This window comes from Triticum dicoccoides, chromosome 7A (genome assembly GCF_002162155.2).
Source record: "Triticum dicoccoides isolate Atlit2015 ecotype Zavitan chromosome 7A, WEW_v2.0, whole genome shotgun sequence".
Lineage (NCBI taxonomy): Eukaryota > Viridiplantae > Streptophyta > Magnoliopsida > Poales > Poaceae > Triticum > Triticum dicoccoides.
The window spans coordinates 146,753,133-146,774,235 of record NC_041392.1 but is presented as its reverse complement, the minus strand read 5'-3'; the positions used below and the strand labels follow the sequence as shown (position 1 = coordinate 146,774,235).

The following is a 21,103-nucleotide window of genomic DNA, read 5'->3' as shown; positions in this document are numbered from 1 at the left end:
ATAAGTAAGTAGATGCCATGATGGATAATGCGTTCATGTGACATATATTTGATTAGCATCTTGTAGACATGGATAATAGTATCTACTAGTTGGAATTGGTTCTTAAACACTTTCTATAGTTTTTGTTTTTTTACTACGAGTTGAACTCACACATTTTTAGTTATGTCCATTGAATCAAATGATTCAACTCCACCTCAAAGATAATGCGACATCACAAAAAACATGTGACTGGTGGTGAATGGATTAGTAGATGGCATGGACACCATTGTCATTCCAGAGTTCAAAGCATCAGTTTGATAATGCATGAGCATAAGATTTAGGATAATAATTTATTGTAGTATTATATTTTATGTTATAAATAATACACATGATTGCTCTCTTCTCTATGGTTGGCAATATTGCTTGTGGTGAAATCGTGGTGCTCAGCTACTTTGAAGAAAAAATATATCTAAATTTCATGCATAGTTCACAACTAAGAGTTTTATGTCTAGAATTACCACAAATAATAGGAAGGATGTTTCAGTTTGGTCGTTAACAAGGTTGTGTTCTTTTACTATACATGGGATACGGGATGAAGGACGAAAAGAGATGGTACTGCTTAAAGTGAAACTTGCAGCTATGGTGCGAGTAAATTTGGTCTTTTGTGGGTTGGGATTCACATCTTCGTTGTGTTTTATCTTTTTGTCCAATCAATTTGTTTATATTTCTTTTGAAGTTGAGCGCATGTATTTTAGATGCACTTATATCCGAGCGCAGTGGAGCATGTTGTACCATCTAGTATCATGAATAGCGGTAGTTAAAGCTGCTCTTTTATAATCTAGAATATAGCAACAAAAAAAGATACTCATAAATCAGTTACTCAACTTTAGTATGTTAACATGTATTGCACCCACATGTACACGAGTAATAGCAATTCACATCACGAACAACTTAGCTAAATATGAAAATCCGCAGGGCTGGATTATATGAAAATCCTAAGTATGCCTAATCGAGCATTGATTTGGAGTAAGCTTGGTCATATTCAAGTATGAAAATCCTAAGTATGCCTAATCAAGCATTGTTTTGGAGTAAGGTCGGTCATATCATAACAACAAATTTGAATATTGACGCCGAGGTACTCCAAAAGCCGTGGAGGATGAGGGGACCAAATTACTCATGTACCTATACCACTTCGTCATAAAACAATTCCCAATGACTTTCAAGCCTATAGAACTAATTCATATACACAATGATCTCCACTTTTTTATTATATAGTTGGCATCCATTCACCGTCACTGCAGTTACTGATGCTAAGAGGTTCAAAAGGGACCTATGTTTATATGCACGGGCATTGTTTCCATGATGATGTTTCATTGTGTGGTATTTATCCACTAGTGCTGGTGCGTGCTTGTTCAATTTCAGCACATGTAGTATAGTACTTTTTTAAAATTTATTACCAACACCGACTTTTTTTGAGATAATACCTTATATTCAAATCACAAAATAATACAAAGTCCTTGACCCGTACAAGCACACCCTACACACACAAAGAACATGAAAAATGAAGAGCACCCTAACAACCAATAAAATACGAAGATCTCCGGAGCTCCGTGTCATTATTTCTGAACCTTGCGAGAAGACCATGCCACACAAGAATATGCAACCAAACCCAACCAGGTCATCATATTCAACCATGGCATAATCACCGCCATGCTACTCCCCTTTTTCTTTGCCCTGACGCCGAAAAGTCAGGGACACACATGTGCATCCAGCACGCTTGCACTGGCCTTCACCATCTGTGGCTTTGAGTATCGCTATTATGTGCCCCTTCCGGGTAGAAGAGAGCTAGGATCCAGTTCCGACGCCGCGGCCAGGTCAACTGCCTAGGCAAAGCAGGACATTTTTCCAGCAACATCACAAAGAAAGAGAGAAAACAACGGTAGAAAAAACACACTCACGAGAAGGAAGAAAAATCTCCGTCTCCACACAACTACCGCCCATCCGAGGACCGAACCGCCAAGTGTCGGTCGACATTCAAACACCATAGCCTACGACCTCAACGATATCCGGAGATCCCCGCCCCTGTTGGCTCCAAGATGAAGGCAAGAGCCCCACCTAACCGTGAACATAGTCCGAGAAAATTTATTCAGACATCGTTTTCCTCACCCCTAAGCCTAATGAGAACCCACCCGATGCACAACTTTAAGGTTCCCCACCCTCCTGCCGTCGAAGGGGCCGACAGAGGGAGAGGGAACTTGCGACGACGCCGACGACACTCAAAGGGAACGCGGTCGCCTTCTTTCGCCGGTGTGCGAGATCGATCTTTCCGGAAGTTACGAGACGCGTCTTGAATAGACCGGATCAGTAAAATTTCCCTACTAGTACCTTTGAAGTGCTCATATGAAATGACGAAACTGCCCCAGACTATGGCATCAAATTAACTGCTCAGACCCACACCGAACTCCACTGGCTCCCTAGGCCATCGCCAAACCCTACCACAAACCCCGCCGAGCGAGCATTACGCCGCCGCCGCCATGCTCCGCCTCCAAAAGCGGTTCCTCTCTCTCCTCCGTGACGGCGGCGCCTCCCCTCTCCCCACCTTCCCCCTCACCTCCCTCCACCGCCACCTCTGCGCCACCGCCACCGCCACCGCGACCACCTCCACCGAGTCCCCTTTCTCCGTCCAGGATTACCTCGTCAACACCTGCGGCCTCACCCGGGCGCAATCCCTCAAGGCGTCCAGGTCCATCTCCCATCTCAGGTCCCCCTCCAACCCCGACGCCGTCCGCGCCTTCCTCTCGGGCCTCGGCCTCTCCAGCTCCGACATCGCCGCCGTCGTCGCCGCCGACCCGAAGTTCCTCTGCTCCAAGGTGGACGGGACCCTCGCCCCCCGCGTCGCCAAGCTCCGCGATCTCGGGCTATCCCCTTCCAAGATCGCGCGCCTCGTCTTGATCGGCGCCCCCGCGTTGCGCTCCTGCGACGTCGCCAGCAGGCTTCAGTTCTGGATCCCATTGTTCGGCTCCTTCGACGAGTTGGTCAATGCCGTGTCGAGGGGAGCTCTGGGAGGTGGTGCCCTCCTAAGGCGTGACATTGACACAGTGGTCAAGCCCAACGTCGAGCTACTTCTGCGCTGCGGGTTAAAAATCCCCCATCTCGCCAAGACTGGCCTCAGTGGGACGTGGGTGATCGTCTGCAGCCCAGAAAAGCTCCAGGTACTGGTCGCACGCGCAGATGAGCTCGGGGTACCACGCGGCTCAGGCCAATTCATGTATGCGCTCACCACCGTCTCCTGCGTGACCCAAGAGAAGCTTGCTGCAAGAATGGAGTTACTGAAGAAGACCCTCGGCTGCTCTGATGACATGCTGAAGATTGCGGTCGTCAAGCACCCAAGCCTCCTAAGATCATCTGAGGACAACCTGCGCAGCACGGTAGAGTTCCTGATCAACAAGGTTGGTCTTGAGCCAGAGTACATCGTGCGCAGGCCCGCGCTGATCACTTACAGCCTGAAGACGAGGCATGTGCCTCGGTATATTGTCATGAAGATACTGCAGGGCAAGGGACTTCTGAGTTCTGACTATTGCTCAGTGATTGCTGCGAGCGAGAGGTACTTCAATTCAAGGTTTATCGACTCTTACAAGGAGAGTGTTCCTGAGCTTGCAGATGTGTATGCCGCGGCTCGTGCAGGGAAAATACCTCCTCACCTCCAACCTTGACACATTTTAGGGATATTGAAGGTCAATATATTTCCTCATGGCCGTAGCTATTCACATAGCACTGCTGTTGTCTTTGTATCTTCTTCATTTTAGCATTCTGACTGAAACTGAACTGCCACTAATCTTATTGACCGCCGCGACAAGTTCCGTTTGCTGAAACATATGAAATGGTTAAGATTTTGATTTTGTTGCCATCTCTTACAGTTTTGTTGTTGATATCTATGAAGCAAGTGAATTAGACGAAATTGTGGTATAACATCATGAAATTAAATGTTGTATTCGCTGTTTGGCGCTGAAAATCGATGGCTCTCGGCAAACGCCGTGAATCTGTATGTTGCTCACTAGATAGCATTGCGACTGTTTATTGGGTATAAAACTTTTTTGTAAAATTTGGGAGGTTGAGAGGGAGGGAAATGAATGTGGTGCCTTTGACTTTTTCTTTGATTTTGCCGCACAAAACTTGGTTGATCTGATCAGGATTCGTGAGGAATTAGAACTTTGAGCAAGGTATAGGGCGTCACCGGAGCTTCTGGGTTGGGGTCCTCTGCCGTCCACACCATCAGCATTACCACCAAAGGTGTAGTTCTGAACTTCCTCCATTGGTAACTTTGTGAATCCCCGTTCGGTTCCGAAAATATTGTTGAGCATGTCTCTGCTCATGTGCAAACCTGAGAACATCATGGTGTACCTGCTGCACATCAAGAAGAGAGAGCTGCATCGTTGTCTTGTATGGTATATATCCTGTACTGAGAAGATTGTTCTGTCTAGAGGACTTAGTTCCTGTGGATTTTTGCTCGCCTGAAGCTCCTAGTCATTCTCAAGCCGGAGTATATTGCACACAGGTTCGTCGATTTCAGTCGATATATGGGTATGTTTCTTCCAGCCAAGCTGTAGCAACCATGACAGGATATATCCACACGCGTCAGCCAAAGCCCAAGCATGGTTCCTCTGATTGCTGATTACACGTCTAGCTCCTTTGGTTTCTCTTTGGTTTGAGCTGAAGCCCTGTGGTTGCTCTGCCTGCCGTTTTGTTGGTTCTGTGTGGTTTCAGCAGCTCATTTGCCTGATGTTCTGAAGACTTGTGCATACCTGGGGTGCACCAGAGGCCCAAACGGCAAGTGCCCCTGTATGCTCCAATGCTAGCCTTAAAATGAAAATTTTGCCATAATAATCCACGCCGTGGTTTCCATGCGGCATCGTCACCCAAAAGAAAAATTTCAGCGTTGTCTTTCCAAAAAAAAAAGAACGACATATGTATTTCAGAATTTGCTGTAGGAGGATTTCACATCGGATCCTTGGCGCAATGGTAGCGCGTCTGACTCCAGATCAGAAGGTTGCGTGTTCGATTCACGTAGGGTTCAAAATCCCGAACAAATATCCGATTCTTTTTTCTTTTCTTGTAATTTAAATCCTAGGCTATGTGTTAAAAATGTTAATTATAGCAAGACATTACATCGGATCCTTGGCGCAATGGTAGCGCGTCTGACTCCAGATCAGAAGGTTGCGTGTTCGATTCACGTAGGGTTCAATCCCGAGCAAATATCCGATACATTTTTATTTATTTTTTGTCCACCAAATGAGTGCGATTGTACGGCAATAGCCAAAGATCAGGTTTGGCTAAGCGTTTTTTCTGGTCCAAGAAATGAGTGCGACGTAGGTGCTGGGTAATAGCCAAAGACCAGGTTTGGCTAAGCAGAATGCTACTCATGACTCTATTTATATTTGTACTTTGAAAATGACTCATATTTATTATAAAATCTCATGGGAACTACAAAGCATCACAAACATAAGATAATATTAAGGTTAATGAATCAACGAAAGACCATTGTCATTGTCAGAACAAATCGTCGACACATTGTTGTCATCATTCTCATACTGAAACCGGCCTGACCTTATTGATGACAGTCAAAAAATCTTTCTGCACGTGTCTCAAAGGACCATCCACGAAGCCATGAATAGTCATATTTAGTTAAAAACATGCGCAACACTTTCAATGCAGACATAGAAGAAGTGCATCACAAATCTCCATAAAAATTGTGTGTCCATGGATGGTGTGATTGATATGGTCGTCCATGAACAGATTGGGCAAAGGTTATCGTCCGCGTAGCATCACTCTTTGTAGTCTGAATGCTCGATGATGCTAGCTATTAAAGCAAAATGAAAAAAAACTTCTACCAGTGAGAAAAAAAATGCTCCTATTACCTTTTTCGAGAAACTGCCGTCCTATTCATCTTCAATCATAACAGTACAATGAACATCATAAAAAAAATGGAAATTACATTCGTAGTCATAGACCACCTAGCGACGACTACAAACACTGAAGCGAGCCGAAGGCGCGCCGCCGGCATCGCCCCTCCCTCGTCAGAGCCGGACACAACTTGTTGTAGCAGATAGTCGGAAAGTCGTCGTGCTAAGCCCTCATAAGACCAACGCACCAGAACAGCAACCGTCGCCGATGAGAAAAAGCTCAGATCGAAAAGATCCAACCTGAAGACGTATGAACAAAGACTGGATCCAAACAGACCCATCAAAGACAACCATCGACTAAATCCACGAAATTCGCCGAAGACACACCTTCACAAGCCCTCCGATGATGCTAAACACCATAATATAAATGTGTTTTCTTTTACATATTCCCGCCGTCCCAAAAAATCTGTGTTAGATTCGTGTAGATACGAACGTGTCTAGACACGTTTTGGCGTTAAATTCATTCGTATCTAGAGCTTTTTGGATAGAGTTGACGCTTATGCTTAAAATCAAGCCACCATCCCCTAATTGTCATCCTTTAAAAATAAAAAAATTTGGATAGAGTTGACGCTCACGCTTAAAATCAAGCCACCATCCCCTAATTTTCATCCTAAAAAAAGATAAAAATTCCTCAAAAAGTCTTCCCCCCCAAAACAAAACCAGACCCCGTTCTAGCACGACCGCAACACAGAGAGAGAGTATCCGGGGGGCGTCCGTGGGCCGCCACGCCACGCCCACGGTCAAAGCCCCCGCCCGGTCCACAGACTGCTGCGTCGACCGACCCACGTGGTCAGAAGCGTCCGCCCGGGCAGCCTTTTCCGCTTTTCTTTCCTTCCCCCCTCCGCCTCGGCTCGGCTCGTCAGTTTCCGGTGTTCCCGCTTCCTACACACACCCGCACAGCCCCCCTCCCCCGGGTCTCCTCTCCACCGCCGCTGCCCATTTCCGTTTCCATTCCCGTCTCCCCCTCCTCTCGCCCCAGTCAAAATCCACCTCCTCTCGCTCTCCACGCCACCGCTAAACCCCCGCTCACGCCGCCCGCTCCCTCCCTCCCTCCTCGCCTCGCCTCGCCCGGCCGCTCAATCTCCTCCGTCCTCGCTTAGTCTCGGCAGCAATTAATACCCGTCGCCGTCTTCGTCGGCCCGAGATCTCCAGGGCTCAGGTTCGCATCCGCTTCCCCCGTTTTTTCCGCTGTCGTGTCCTGAGATTTTGTTCGCCGTGCGGTTCGAATCGGCGATGAATCCAGCGAGGGGTTATGCCCCCGGCCGGTTCCCTGCTCGCGCCCGCCGCGGTTCGGCGGGAGGTTTCTCTAGGGTTTATCGCATCGCGATGTCGGGGGCTGGGAGTGGGATCTCGTGGCGCTTCATCCGCGAGCTGGGGCCGGTTGGTTATGCGCCGATTGGTTGTTTTGGTTCAGTGTGTTCATCCGGTTTGTGGGCGGTGAGGTGAGGTGCGGGTTTATTGTCGGAAATGCAAACACCGCGACCGTGCGTTTCCGCGTGCGATTAACCCGGGGGTTTGTCTCGCGTGAGATCTCACTCAACCTGTAAATGCGTTTGAGTGCGCACATGCCTAGCACCGTGCATATGGCTAGAGGTTTGGTGATTGCGCGGATTAGTACTGGCTAATAACAGCTTTGCCATGCCAGATTGATAATGTTGATGTACTGGTGCTTGGTTGGCCCCGTGGTTTATTGGATGCAACGTGTTTGCATTTGGGGCGTCAATCAGTCAGGTACTATTTGCCCAGGCTTCATGGTTCGTCGTCCTGCGGGCAGAGCATTTGTGGATGCTGCTTCTGATTGCCGATCGCGTGCATATCTAGCAGTTCATCATGCACAACAGAGGCTTTTCACTGTGCACCCTTCGATTCAGTATCCGTTTCTTGAGATAGCGAGTGACAAATCTGTATCAATGCATATTTACCCTATCTAGTTTGTTTATGCCATTATAAAAGTCTAAAAGCTTTCACCTCCATACCCATATGAGTTGCTGATTGGTACTAACCATGCCATGCGATTCTTTTTGTAGCTAAATGAATAAAGAAATGCCCTCTATGCAAATTTAACTTGCATAACAGTTCATTCCATTCTGACATATGTGTCGTGTTGGTCGACATATGACAAATGCGAGCATTCCCTCACTGCATGAAATTTTCGTCATATGGAAGAGATCACTGTGCCACATGTCTTTGATATTCTCCTTTATTTGGCTTGTTAATTGAAGAATATCCAGCAGAATTTTATTTCCATCCATTCCATGCCATTTTTAGTTTGCAAGTTTACAGTACCTTGCATGCACAAGCTTCTTACTTAAGGCTATTTTTGCAGATTGGTAAGCTTTCCTCGCGACATGGAGGATGGGGACAAGGATGTGATAAAAACTTCTGTCAGTGAAGAGTCCCCTAATCCTGGAGAAAAGGATGTGATAAAAACTTCTGTCAGTGAAGAGTCCCCTAATCCTGGAGAAAAGGATGTGATAAAAACTTCTGTCAGTGAAGAGTCCCCTAATCCTGGAGAAAAGGATGTGATAAAAACTTCTGTCAGTGAAGAGTCCCCTAATCCTGGAGAAAAGGATGTGGTAAAAACTTCTGTCAGTGAAGAGTCCCCTAATACTGGAGAAAAGGGTGAAGATGAAGGGGATTTGTCAAGGAAAACAGAAATATTGAGCATAAAAGAAACAGTAAATTCAACGAGTGAGAATTCAAGCGATGAGGTAAAAGGGCAGTTCCATGGGAGAGATAACCCAGAAAAGGATCTCAATGAGCAGATGGATAAAAGCAGAAGCCCTGATGCCATGAAACCTGTAGATTCAGACCAGACTGTGAAAGAGATTCTTGAAGAAGAAAAATCTGAAGAGCCAGTTTTTGATGGAACTGAGATTCCTGAAATGGAACCAATGAGGCGTTCTTCTGATCAATCTGTGGAGCTTGATTCAAAAGCTCAGCAAGGGCCTGTGATCAATGAAAGAGCTGCTGCAATCGGGAATTTTGTTAAGGAAAAGGGAGCCATTGTAGTGTCAACATTTATACGCCGCCTATCTGGCAGAAAGGATGAGAATGATCTTCCTGTTGAAGTTGACAAGAATGATGTTTCAGCAAGTGGCAATGGTGAGAAGACCGTCTCAGATTCTGAAATTAAGCCAAAAGAGGTACAGAAGAAATCCGAGGAAAGAAGCACATGGAATCCACTGAACTTGATTAAAGTTGGAGGAGATATTGTTACTTCTACAACTGGGGAAGCTGGGGATGCAAATGTGCCTGGTTTGACAGAGCAACCAATAGCAAAAGGAAGGATTATCGTATACACAAAACTGGGATGTGAAGATTGCAAAATGGTTCGGTTGTTCATGCATCAGCAAAGGCTCAAGTATGTTGAGATTAACATTGATATATTCCCTAGTAGGAAGTTGGAGTTGGAAAAGAATACTGGGTCATCCATAGTACCAAAAGTGTATTTCAATGACCTGCTGATTGGAGGCTTAACTGAATTGAAGAAAATGGAGGAGTCTGGCATACTCAATGAGAAAACTGGTGCTCTTTTCAATGATGAGCCCTCCTCTGCTGTTCCTTTGCCTCCTTTACCCGGAGAAGATGACGAATCTGGATGTGGGAAGATGGATGAGTTGGCAACCATCGTCAGAAAAATGAGAGAGTCGATTACACCGAAGGATAGGTTTTACAAAATGAGAAGATTTAGTAACTGCTTTCCTGGCAGTGAGGCTGTGGATTTTATATCAGAAGATCAGTATTTGGAGAGAGATGAGGTAAAATGTTTACTATTGACAATTTTTTGAGCCATGCTATATATAGTACTTCCATGTGGATTTTAAACAACACGACTCTTGGTTTTGTCTGACTTTTGAGGCTATTTTAATTTAGGTATATATGGCAAGTTTGCATTATTTATAGCAGATCTTTGGAAAGGATTTCACATTTAGGAAAGCGCACATCTGTTTTGTATGTTCCCTACTGTATTGTTACCTTCCTTAACATTTTGTGGATACATATTATCCATGCAGGCAGTGGAATTTGGAAGAAAGCTTGCAAGCAAACACTTCTTTCGTCATGTTCTAGAGTAAGCTCTTGAAATGATCTTACGATATTATTCTTATTTCTATTATTTATGTCTCCGTTGGTTGGAATATTTGGAGGTTATTATTATTAATACACTGCTTGTATTGCAGTGAAAATGTCTTTGAAGATGGAAATCAGCCTTACCGTTTCCTAGATCATGATCCCGTTATTATGACACAGTGTTACAACATCCCTAGGGGCATCATTGATGTTGCACCAAAACCCATGGCGGAAATCGCATCAAGGTTGAGAAAGTTGTCTTGTGCCATTTTCGAGGCTTATGTATCTGAAGATGGTAGGCATGTTGACTACAGAAGCATCCAGGGTTGTGAGGAATTTAAAAGGTTAGCACATGTACATACTTAAGTATATGCAAAAGACATGGAACTGCATAATCCATGTATAATTTATGTGCAGATACTAAAATGAATTGCTTGTTCTGACTACTTCTGATAATCTTTTAGTCGATACATATGTTCAAGTTCATAATTTGATCAGTAAACTCCAATTTTCTACCTGAGTATATCTCTATATATTTTATGTTGTGTGTTATAAATTTATAGTAGCACGTGCTGTAAGTAGACTGATAATTGATAACCTGGTTCTCATCTCTTGATTGCCCTAATGCCATAGGTGATCGGTACACTTATCTGAAGCTCATATTCCTTGCACAGGTATATTAGAACAACTGAGGAGCTTCAGAGGGTGGAAACTAGTGACCTGTCACGTGAAGAAAAGCTTGCTTTCTTCATAAATCTGTACAATATGATGGCTATCCATGCGTTAGTGACATGTGGTCATCCTGCTGGACCATTGGACAGGAAAAAGTTCTTTGGAGACTTTAAGTATGTCATTGGTGGATGTGCCTATTCACTGTCAGCTATTGAAAATGGCATTCTGCGTGCCAACCAAAGGCCACCATACAATCTTGTGAAACCTTTCGGACAGAAAGACCAAAGATCCAAGGTGAACAAAGCAGATCCACTCCGAAAAAGGGGAACCTATATGTTTCTGTTTACTAAAAATCTGTCCTGTCATGAACTCTTGATGATACCTGGACTCATGTTCCTTGTCTTGAAGCTTTCGTGTTATATACTTTTATTATATCAGTTATGCTTCTTTAAGTACTCCCCCCGTTCCCTAATATAAGACCTTTTAGCTATTTCAAAATATTGACTACATACATACTAAAATGAGTGAACATACATTCTAAAATGTGTTTGGATACATACGAATCAAGAAAAAGCTAAAATGTCTTATAGTAGGGAACGGAGGGAGTATATGCATGCAGCAAAGCACATATTCAGTAAGATGTGTTCCAACAATTAAACTCGTGAATGTGTTTTTCTTGTTTAGACTCTAGGGTATACAATCTATCCGTGGTTCTTCATAGAAAGGGCAGCTTAAAGGAAACATGCTTGATCTGTGTTGGTGCCTGTAAAAATTGCCAAACATTAGTGTGGTGGAGATTATTTCAAACTTGCCTATTGCGTGCAAGAAATAAACTCAACTTATCTTGACCTACTATTTCAAACAAATAACATGGGTCTCTTTTCTCATATATGCATGTTGATATAATTTAATATCCGGTGCAGCATAATATCGGTTTGCATGTGTGCAAGGGTACATGTGAGTGAGTATTATCTAGCACAGTGCGTACTAGTGTATGGTCGAAGTCCTTTTACATCAGATGGCATATACCGGTCATATAGAAGGCAGAACTAGTTCTATGGATGTTCCTTTTTTTTCCGGAAGAAATGATTGAAACTTACCTAGTATGTTGGGCCTAGGGCGTAATCAGTTCCCGGAAATCCGAAGGAATATAGAAGGCAAGGCCTACTGTGTTTCCATTATATGTTTACCTGTTTTCTATGGTTCTAGAAAGTCAGATTGAAGATGTGTGAAAACCTTTTTGAAAAGGTCGTCTATGCAATAAAGGGCTGCCAAGGGAAGGCAAAACGACTATATATAGAAACTGGGCGCCAGCTGATCTGCATTGTACCACTTGTTTTAGCGCACTGGGATCCCATAACTGTACCTACTTGCCAAATCAGCCACATAATGCACACAACCGTTAGCATGCTATAGCAGCACTACAATATTAGTGTGATGTCCTATTTAAAACACCGTCATTTTGAACTACTAAATTCCTTGGTTCTTAAGCAAGCATTACGAGTCGAGCGACTAATCGAAACTAGTCGATAGACTAGTCTATGAGTCGCATTCTGGATGTCGACTAGAAAATTCGGGTAGACTAGTTCGTCGAGGGACTAGTCTGGACTAGTCATGCACTTTGAGTCGTTCGACTCAATTTTTTAATTTTTTTTAGGGATTGGGAGGGAATAAGTGAGCCAGCTGCCCAGCCCGCAACCCGTGGGAGGGAAAATTTGTATTTATCCACTTCTCATGCATTCAGTTTGTATTTATACTGTACTGTGCTACTGCTATGTAGTGTATATACTACAGACTGATACTAGGTTTTAGTAATTGATTACTGCAAGGTATGTGTTACAGTACCATGTCGACTAGTCCAGCAATAGTCTAGACTAGTCACAATTAGTCTATGAGTCTCAACCTTGGAACGACTCGTCGACTCGTAAACCTTGTTCTTAAGTGATGCTAATTTTTCAGTGATATAAATTCTCACTGCCTTTTTTTCCCTTGTTTGTAATTGCAGGTGGCCCTATCATACCCTGAACCTCTTGTTCACTTTGCTTTGGTATGTGGTACCAAATCTGGGCCTGCACTTCGGTGTTACTCGCCGGGAAATATTGATAAAGAGTTAATGGAAGCTGCACGAGATTTCGTAAGGAATGGAGGACTGATTGTTGATCCTGAAGCAAAGGTTGCATCTGCAAGCAAGATCTTAAGATGGTAAGACAATAGAATGATTGATATTCTTGCTTTACCAATGTGCTCTTGAGTATTTACCGTTCTTGCTTAGTAGTGTGTGACTGTTCGGTACCAGAATTTGTAGTATAACAATGACAATGCATCTAATAGAGCTATTTACCCGAACATCTAGCACATTGACATGTTCAATAGTACTACTGACTTCAAAAAACAGTTTACTCTAGGTATAAGTTACAGCCCTAGAGCTGCTCGAAACATAAGCTAGATAAGTTTATTGCTAGGTGATCTAGCTTTTTCAGTCTTGTAGTTGGAGACAAAGTAGAATACCAGTCTGATATGGTGCTATTCTTGTGTGTCATAGTGACATAGTCCTCTAATGTTTGCTTGGTTTTTGTTACTTGAATTCGCCCTTGGTTAAGTTGGATATGAATGAATATATGATGAGTAGTGCTTCAAAAAGGGTCAACCAAGCTTGTAGCGCTCTGTGTGGTGCATTAACACTCATGTGGCCTTTTATGATTACTTTGCGTGTAATTTCAACTGGAATATAGCAGGATGCTGATAATTTTTATAGATATGGATTTGTGTGCTTTGCCCTATTAGGGTTATAACTAATGAAGAATAATTAAAATATGCTTAGTGATATCGCTTTATCCAATAATTTGAAGGCCGTAACGGTATGTGAGGTGGTTATGACCCGCATTTAGTCTGTGGTCACTAGAAATACAACTGGAACTGCACAGTGCCCAGCAAATTAAGGGAATGCGGTTTCAATGAGTTCGTTGATGATGTGACATCGGCCATTTATTCTGCGTGAGATAACAACAAATGCATTACCATGTTACTACTTGACAGATTGGCGGATGATCATACATTTGTTACACAGTTATATTGCTAGAGTGCAAGTCCCAAATATTAACTTGGTTAATTTTACCTGATATGCACTGTGATGAAATTATAACAGTGGCAAGAAGTTGAGCATCAGTTACCAAATATTAACTTGGAAACTCATGGTCCAAATGATTTTAAGGTATAAGTACACAGATTTTGGTAAAATGAGATACAGCTCAAAAACTCTTGTTCTGAATTGTTTGCAGGTATAACACCGACTTCGGTAAGAATGAGACAGAAGTACTGAAGCATGCAGCAAATTATCTGGAGCCTGCAGCGTCGGAGCAATTCTTGGAGCTGCTCGCAAACACTCAACTGAAGGTCTCGTATCAGCCTTATGACTGGAGCTTGAACATCTAGCTGCAGCCAGGATTATACAAACGTTTTTTTCCTTATAGCTGTTGCCCAAAGATTTGTGGAAGAACTACCGGTGTACCCAGTTTCTTTTTTGCGAAGTCAGGTGCACTAAAGAATTTTCATGTATTGTGGATTTGTGGCGAACTGGATGGCTGCCAATCAACCATGTTCCGTTCATTTGACTAAATGGGCGCATGTTGATTATCATATCTCTGTTCCTGGGACTGCTCAATTATTGTTGCCTGCAGATGTTATGTTGCCTTCGGTATTGCTGGCACTCAGTTGTTGCCTGCAGATGTTTTGTTCGCTGATGCCTTGCATTGGCATGTGCGGTGTTTATTATTTTTCCTTCTTTTCGTTTGAGAAAAGATAGATTTACTGTTCAATTTTTTAATGCTTACCCAAGTTGTCATATATTAACAGTTTTATGCATTGTTCAATCTTGCAATGCATTCACTGTTGAGCAATGTAGCTGTCATATATGAACATTTCTGGATTTTGTATAGGTTCTTTGGAGGAGCGATGAGATGTCAGTTCCAGTTCCTTGTTTATTAATCTTTGGAGGTTGCATTTTGTCTTAACCAAATGAGTTCGCCGAACTTCCATGGACTGAATATTGAGTGGTTAGGAAATTCCTTCGACCCAGACGGGCCTCCAGTGTTGCGTAGTGGTTGAAGACTAAAAAAGGTACTACCTGCTACCCACTTTCAACCTTTTCCTAATTCATGACCATTAAAAATGGATAGCCGAAGTAACAAGAAAACTGGCCATGTTATCATCCCTGGCGTCGTCAGCCACCCTGTCACAATTCTTTGCTCAGTCAGATGGTAGCTGGCCGACGTGACAGCCAAACCGACGCCATGGTCGACAGCCCGACCAGTGGCTGCCACCGGCGCGGTCCAGCACAAGCTGACAAGGCAACTGCTCCGAGCACACCACAGCTGCAACTGCAAAGCTACGAGCAGAAGAACCAAAACACACATACAAACTGCCTTCCGTCAGTCCAAACATATTCCCTTTACACTTCTGGACAGAAATCACTTCCCTATTACATATATATAGATATAATATGTAGTGGCAACTTGGGGGAAAAAATCTCGACAAATACTATACGACGAGTATATATATGTAGAAGCAAAAAAAAAAGAAGTGGAACCTCATTTCCGACGTCACTACACAATGTCTACATCTTAAAACAACAGCAAGCATCCCAGCTCTTGACTTCCTGCATACCCGTTACAGCTTACATATGATGTATGGAAGGCCCCCCCGCTGTAACCAAACTTTACTGTCGAGCAGAGATGAAATATATATGGGTGTTAAGTTACCGTCTCTAGGCATTTCATTCAAGAATGGCTTGCAAGAATCAAGTGTTAGGGTGAACTTGCAATCGTTGTGAGCATGGATGGCACCAATATACAGAAATACACAACGCGGGCTGAATCGAAAGCGTCACAATATCGTGCACCCACATCTGTTCTGCTTGGGAGAATTCGAGAGGTGTTTATCTGGAAAGAAAAAGGATGGTGGCACATTAAGATCAGAAACAAATCAGACGGAACTACGATGCTAAAGCAAATTAAACAAATGTGTAAATGCTGGAGTGCAATATGCTTGTCCACATAGTTACCCTTTAAATTAACATCAACATACTCTGGATTATCACAATAAAATGGTTCCATTTACAAGAGATCAGATAGCGGCCGCAATGCGAATAGCATGCAACAACAAGTCATCTAATCGCATTCTGACAATGAGAAAAAAGAGTCGGAAGCATAAACTGCTAGTTTAATTCAATGGCAAAGTTGCTGACAGAACTGAGCATCAGGTAATGGATCAACTAAACGAGGCAAAAACAATGTTACGACCAGCATAGAAAAAATGTACACCTAGAGATATACAGTACAATGTGTGCACTCTTAAGTCTTAATTTTTTAGGAGTAGGACTGTTAGAATGGCAAAAAGGTGGATGCCAACTTCTTCGGACAGACAATAGTCAGAATTCTCATTCAGGTCACACATAATAGAAGTTCAACCCTTCGGATCTTAAACCAAGTGAGGTCATCAAACATATAAAGAGATGGGACTTTGAATAAATAAGAGGGAAATCAAAGCAATACCACTTTTGTCACTTTGGGGAGGGCGTACAACAACATGCATCGTGATCACACCTCCTGGAACTTCTCCTACTGGGACTCGAGACTCGGCAAGAGTTTTGTTATTCTCAAGTATCCTTCCAGCATTGATGAGCTTCACGTCATTGAGAGTTTTTGGAATAATGTCTTTGTCTGTCAAAAACATTGTCAAAAAGGCACTCTTAACACAGATAATGGTATATTCCATAAAGCTTCTACAAGACTGAAATGATCAACAGCAGTATTCAGAGAATTTGAAGCACTTGCAAAAGCTGTATACCATTCCCCTGAAAAGAAAAGGGCAAAGCCCTGGAAGTGCAAACTCAAAATATCTCATCACAAGGTAAACTCTCCTTCTGAAGCATGGTCATCGACATGTTATGGACCATTTTGCGGCCTTATCCTCAAAGGACACACTTGCATATGTTGCAAAAGGGAAACATCTATTTCCTTCTCTACTGTGAACATGTCACAGTGATCAATTAATCCATGTTTTCTTAGACACTAAATGAACATGTCGGAGGAAGAACAGAGACAAAACAGGAACAAAAATCACGTTCATGAGGACTTAAACCTGAGTAGTGGGATTGTACATCCACTTCACCCGTGCGAGCTAGCTCAGTTCCTATTATTAATCTGTGCAGGCAAATAAGAACTGGAGCTTCCTGCTGCCACTAATTCCTCCTTTCCTTGCCGTCGGGTTTTGAGGAAACTTAACCAAAGGACAATTTCTGCAGAAACAGCTACTGCCTCCGATCCAAATTAGTGTTTCTTGTTTGATTACCAAACAAACAATTAAAAAAGTGTGCATCATAACTAATCTGCCGCTTCGGCTGTTAGTATTTTGGTACTTCCCATGTGCCTACATTACAGTCCAGACTCGTGCTTAAAAACACTCTCCAAATTTACAGTTACGAGCGTAACCCAGCCAGATTTGCCCCTATAAAAGCACTGACTGGACTTCACACCCAGTAGTTCAGAACTGAGACTGGACCACTAAATATCAGGATAGTATCCAAGGACACCAACAGGATAAGAAGGCATACAAACAGCCTCCTCAAATGGTCCTGTCATCCGTCATCACATGTTTCAGCATGCATCGTAAGATACAGAGATCCAAAATTCTTTGGGAGCACTAACGAGTAGCAACAAATGTCATCACCGCAAAAATATGTCCTCTGTCTGCCCGTTTAAGAAAATGCAAGAACTTGTAGATGTACTGACATATCTATTCTCTGCCTGTCAACGTAGTGTTGGCTACTACGGGCAAGGAGACTTCTAAAAGCCTCAGTTAGTTGGAAACCTGGACGCGTGTTACCTAACTGGCCAAAGAACAGAAGAATCACGCAACCCGCGGAGCAACCTGATCAAATCACTGTGTTTTATCGCGAAAGGGAAAGGCGGGGATGGCTCCCAGATCCGGACCGAACCATCTGCACAGGGATTCTCATACCGGATCAAGAAACCGATGGAGAGGACACGAGGGGCGAGACGACCGCGCAAGCAACCGCCCCGAAACACATGGCATCAAAAGCGGAGGCGTGTATATATATGTACGCGGAGGAAAAGGAGGGGGAGGGAGGTCGATCGGCCTCACCCTGCGGCCACCGAGCGAGGACGAACTCCTTGAGCGCGGTGACGGTGGTGGCGGGGTCGTACTTGTTGGGCCCGATGTCCGTGCCGTCGAAGAGGCGGAACTTCACCTCGATCGGCTCCTTCCCGCTGGCCATCTCCCCCGGCCGGATCGCCCCCCGACGCAAGATCCCAACAACCGGCGGCTCAGTGGACGGCGGACGGCAGGGCGGAGGGATTCAGGGGAGGAAAGAAAAGCTGCCGGATTCGGCGCGGCGAGGGCAAGAACCGATGCGGATCCCACGAAGGATAGGATCCGCTTTCTCGTTTTGTTAAGCAAGAATTTAGAATTCTTTCGTGGGGAGCAAAGCGACGAGACGGGCGTCTCGAGGGTAGGGAAGGAGGAAGAGAGGGAGAGAGAGAAGAGGGGAGTGGGATTCCTCGGTGTTTTCGCAGATACGTCCCCCGCGGAAAACTATATTTATCCTCGAGCTGTAGTGGGAAAATAGCTGTCTTCGCCTACCTGCTGCTGAGTGGCGACTATTGTGTGTGTCGACAGCATTTTTAAATAGATTAATAACGCTGCACATACAACAGCTTTTTTTGTTTTGTTTCGAAAAGGGCTGAGACCATATCACAAGCGCTTATAAACACACCCTTAAAGAGAGAGAGAGAGAGAAATGTCGTTAAGGACATGTAGTTGAAGCCCACGTAAACCGTTCGAATTTAAATGAATCCACCAGAAGCATAAACTGATCGGATCCTGAAAGATCCATCAAAGACACGGCTTGACACACCCTTCGCCAGCAGAAAGCAGACCCACAGAGTGGTGATAGGATGGGAAAAACATTATTCCTACCCCGGGCAACACCGTCCTAAACCAAAACTAAATATCCATAAAGAAAACCTGGAAAATAACACCCATCTTGTTGTATAATAGATTCGGGTCTGATGTCATGCTCGTCGCCGTGCAAAGCCATGCATCCATGCCCTCTTCTCCGATAATCTAGTCAGGCCGAGCTAGCGATGAAGAGCGTCATGTTGGGTCCATCCAACAGCCGTCGCCTTCACCAACATTGCCATCGCGCACCGCCTGGTGAAGACCGCCGCTCGAGCACCATCTCCTTCGCAGTCGTAACAACACTCTAGCACCTTCACGGCAAGCTGCCCTGATAAGGACCTCGTAGCTAGCGTCGGCGCGGCGAGAGGGGTAGGCGATGGGTGGCAGCTGGGTTTTGTGGTCGGCGACCTTGCCCGTAGCCTTGAGAAAATAATTCACGTACACACATCAATTTATTATAGATATGCATTTTAAAACATCTTTTATTTTTCTACGAAATGTGCACTTTGGGACACTAATCGATAAAAACACATAGCACTTCTTTTGAGGTAGAAAAAACTGGCCATTGTGTTCTTTTAGACAAAGACAAAAAATAGCACTTAGTTTAGTTCATGAACTTGTTTAGCGGGTGCAAATTGGCATAAAATTTGGCCGAGATGAGCTAATTTCGATGACGTGGTATGCCACACAAGCAATTTGCACCAGTGTCACACATATGAGCGGGCGACGGGAACCCGACTTAGTATCACCAACAATTTCTTTTTGCCATGAATAATTTTCCTTTACGGAAAGTTGGGCCAAAAAATAGCTACAACAGCCCCTATAAAAAGCAAAAAAAATTAAGGGACCCATATAATCAACCTATTGGTGCAATTACTTGCCCCTTGTGTTTTGGAGATTGTTGTCAGAAACAGTTTGTGACTGATGTGTTTGCTAGTTCACACAGAGAGAAATTGTCCCTCGAGTATCGAGAGGATTACCATAATCTTCCGAAAGATTTGCTACCGAGAAGATTGCTATAATCTTCCGAAAGATCTACCGAGAAGATTGCTATAAACTTCCAAAAGATTTGCTACCGAGAAGATTGCTATAATCTCCCGAGAAGTTTGCTATTGAAAGGTTTGCTACTGAAAGGTTTGCTATAAAAAGGCTTGCTACCGAAAAGTATGCTGCTTCGAGAAGTTTGCTATAAACTTCTAAGGAAGTTATCTGCACAATAGAGAAATTGATATGCTTCAAGAGGCTTACTATCAAGAAGATTGTGACTTCCGAGAAGTTTGCTATAAACTTCCTCGAAGGTTACCTGCACTGTAGAAAAAAATGTCATGTCTCAAAGTGTTTGTTATCAAGAATATTGCATGCCAGAGATGGCCCTAAAAAAATTTATTGCTGAAACGAAGCAATTTTCATTCGGTGTGTCCGAAGAAGACTGACTGTAGTCGAGAAGATTGAATACAAAGCGAAGACATAACATTTGTTTTGTTGTTCTTCTTTCTCTTGTTTGAGTCGTAGGACCATCGTACTATTAAGAGGGGTATACGTATTCAAGACTTTTGACTATTATGATGCTTAACCAAAACCTATGAGAGTTTGAGATAAATCTCTTTGTGTTTCGAATAAATACTTGTCAGCCAGAGATGTTCTTCGGAGATGCAAGATATTTGATTCGAACTGAGGAGTTAGCATTACTTGCTCCTCAAGTAATGTTACCGTTGTGCTCAAAATCTGACTGTTGGAAACATGTCGGTTGGCCATTAGCTGGACCGCGTGTTCCAAAATGGTCATTGCCCATCCGGAAAGGCTATGACTATAAATAGACATCCCACTCCAACGTCGTTTGTTGGCTACTCCGCTTGAGATTCTAAGAAGATTGATTGAGCACCCCTCTCCGAGAAAATCAAGAGCCAAAACTTAGAGAGTGGTTGAGCATCACAGTAGATCTGAGTTAAGAGTTCTTGTACCTATTAGTCTTGAGAGTTGAATACTCTCTAGACGGATAGGTGTCAGCTCGAGTGACGAAGAGTAATTGTCGTTTCCAAGTCAAAGTCTTCAACAACTAAGAGTCGTTGTGGTTTGTGAAGAGTGACCAAGAGTAATTGTGGTCACCGCAGACAAAGTCCGTTGAAGGTTTGGAGATTTCCAAAAAGAATCTACCATGAGTGAAATCAACTAAAGTTCGAGGAACTTCACGTTGAGGAGAATAGGACAAAGAGAATTTATCTTCTGTGTTCAATCACAAGTCCCTCCAACAAGACGTAGCTCTTTAGTAGAAGAGTGAATTGGTCTACCAAATCATCTGTCGTCATCAAGCACCACCGGTCATTTCTATCCTACTGCATTTCTTTCGGTAATTTATTTATTTTTGGTGCTCTTTGTTGCCGATAGATATCTATCTGCGATTCTTTATCTTCCAAGCATTCTTTTCAGTACTGTGACAATATTGT

At 43.6% G+C, this 21,103-nt stretch overlaps 3 protein-coding genes and 2 non-coding genes across 5 annotated transcripts; 4 read left to right on the top strand and 1 right to left on the bottom strand.

Moving 5' to 3' along the window:
• The first annotated feature begins 2,459 nt into the window (after positions 1-2,459).
• Positions 2,460-3,886, top strand: LOC119334509. Its single transcript, XM_037607070.1, has one exon. The coding sequence runs from the start codon at positions 2,514-2,516 to the stop codon at positions 3,690-3,692; it is 1,179 nt and encodes a 392-aa protein (XP_037462967.1). The 5' UTR covers positions 2,460-2,513; the 3' UTR covers positions 3,693-3,886.
• Positions 3,887-4,981: 1,095 nt separating this feature from the next.
• Positions 4,982-5,053, top strand: TRNAW-CCA. Its single transcript has one exon. It is a non-coding gene; the product is annotated as a tRNA-Trp (tRNA).
• Positions 5,054-5,148: 95 nt separating this feature from the next.
• TRNAW-CCA lies at positions 5,149-5,220 on the top strand. The gene has a single exon. It is a non-coding gene; the product is annotated as a tRNA-Trp (tRNA).
• Positions 5,221-6,809: 1,589 nt separating this feature from the next.
• LOC119334660 lies at positions 6,810-14,343 on the top strand. The gene is made up of 7 exons (XM_037607204.1): positions 6,810-7,098; positions 8,266-9,700; positions 9,956-10,011; positions 10,121-10,354; positions 10,685-10,976; positions 12,688-12,884; positions 13,961-14,343. Exons 2-7 carry the CDS (start codon positions 8,288-8,290, stop codon positions 14,112-14,114), a joined length of 2,346 nt encoding a protein of 781 aa, XP_037463101.1. The 5' UTR covers positions 6,810-7,098; positions 8,266-8,287; the 3' UTR covers positions 14,115-14,343.
• A 736-nt stretch (positions 14,344-15,079) lies between these two features.
• Positions 15,080-18,273, bottom strand: LOC119334661 (membrane-anchored ubiquitin-fold protein 3-like). The gene is made up of 3 exons (XM_037607205.1): positions 17,844-18,273; positions 16,232-16,399; positions 15,080-15,619 (listed from the first exon to the last, which is right to left on the bottom strand). The coding sequence occupies exons 1-3, from the start codon at positions 17,974-17,976 to the stop codon at positions 15,564-15,566; spliced, it is 357 nt and encodes a 118-aa protein (XP_037463102.1). The 5' UTR covers positions 17,977-18,273; the 3' UTR covers positions 15,080-15,563.
• Between the last annotated feature and the right edge of the window lie 2,830 nt (positions 18,274-21,103).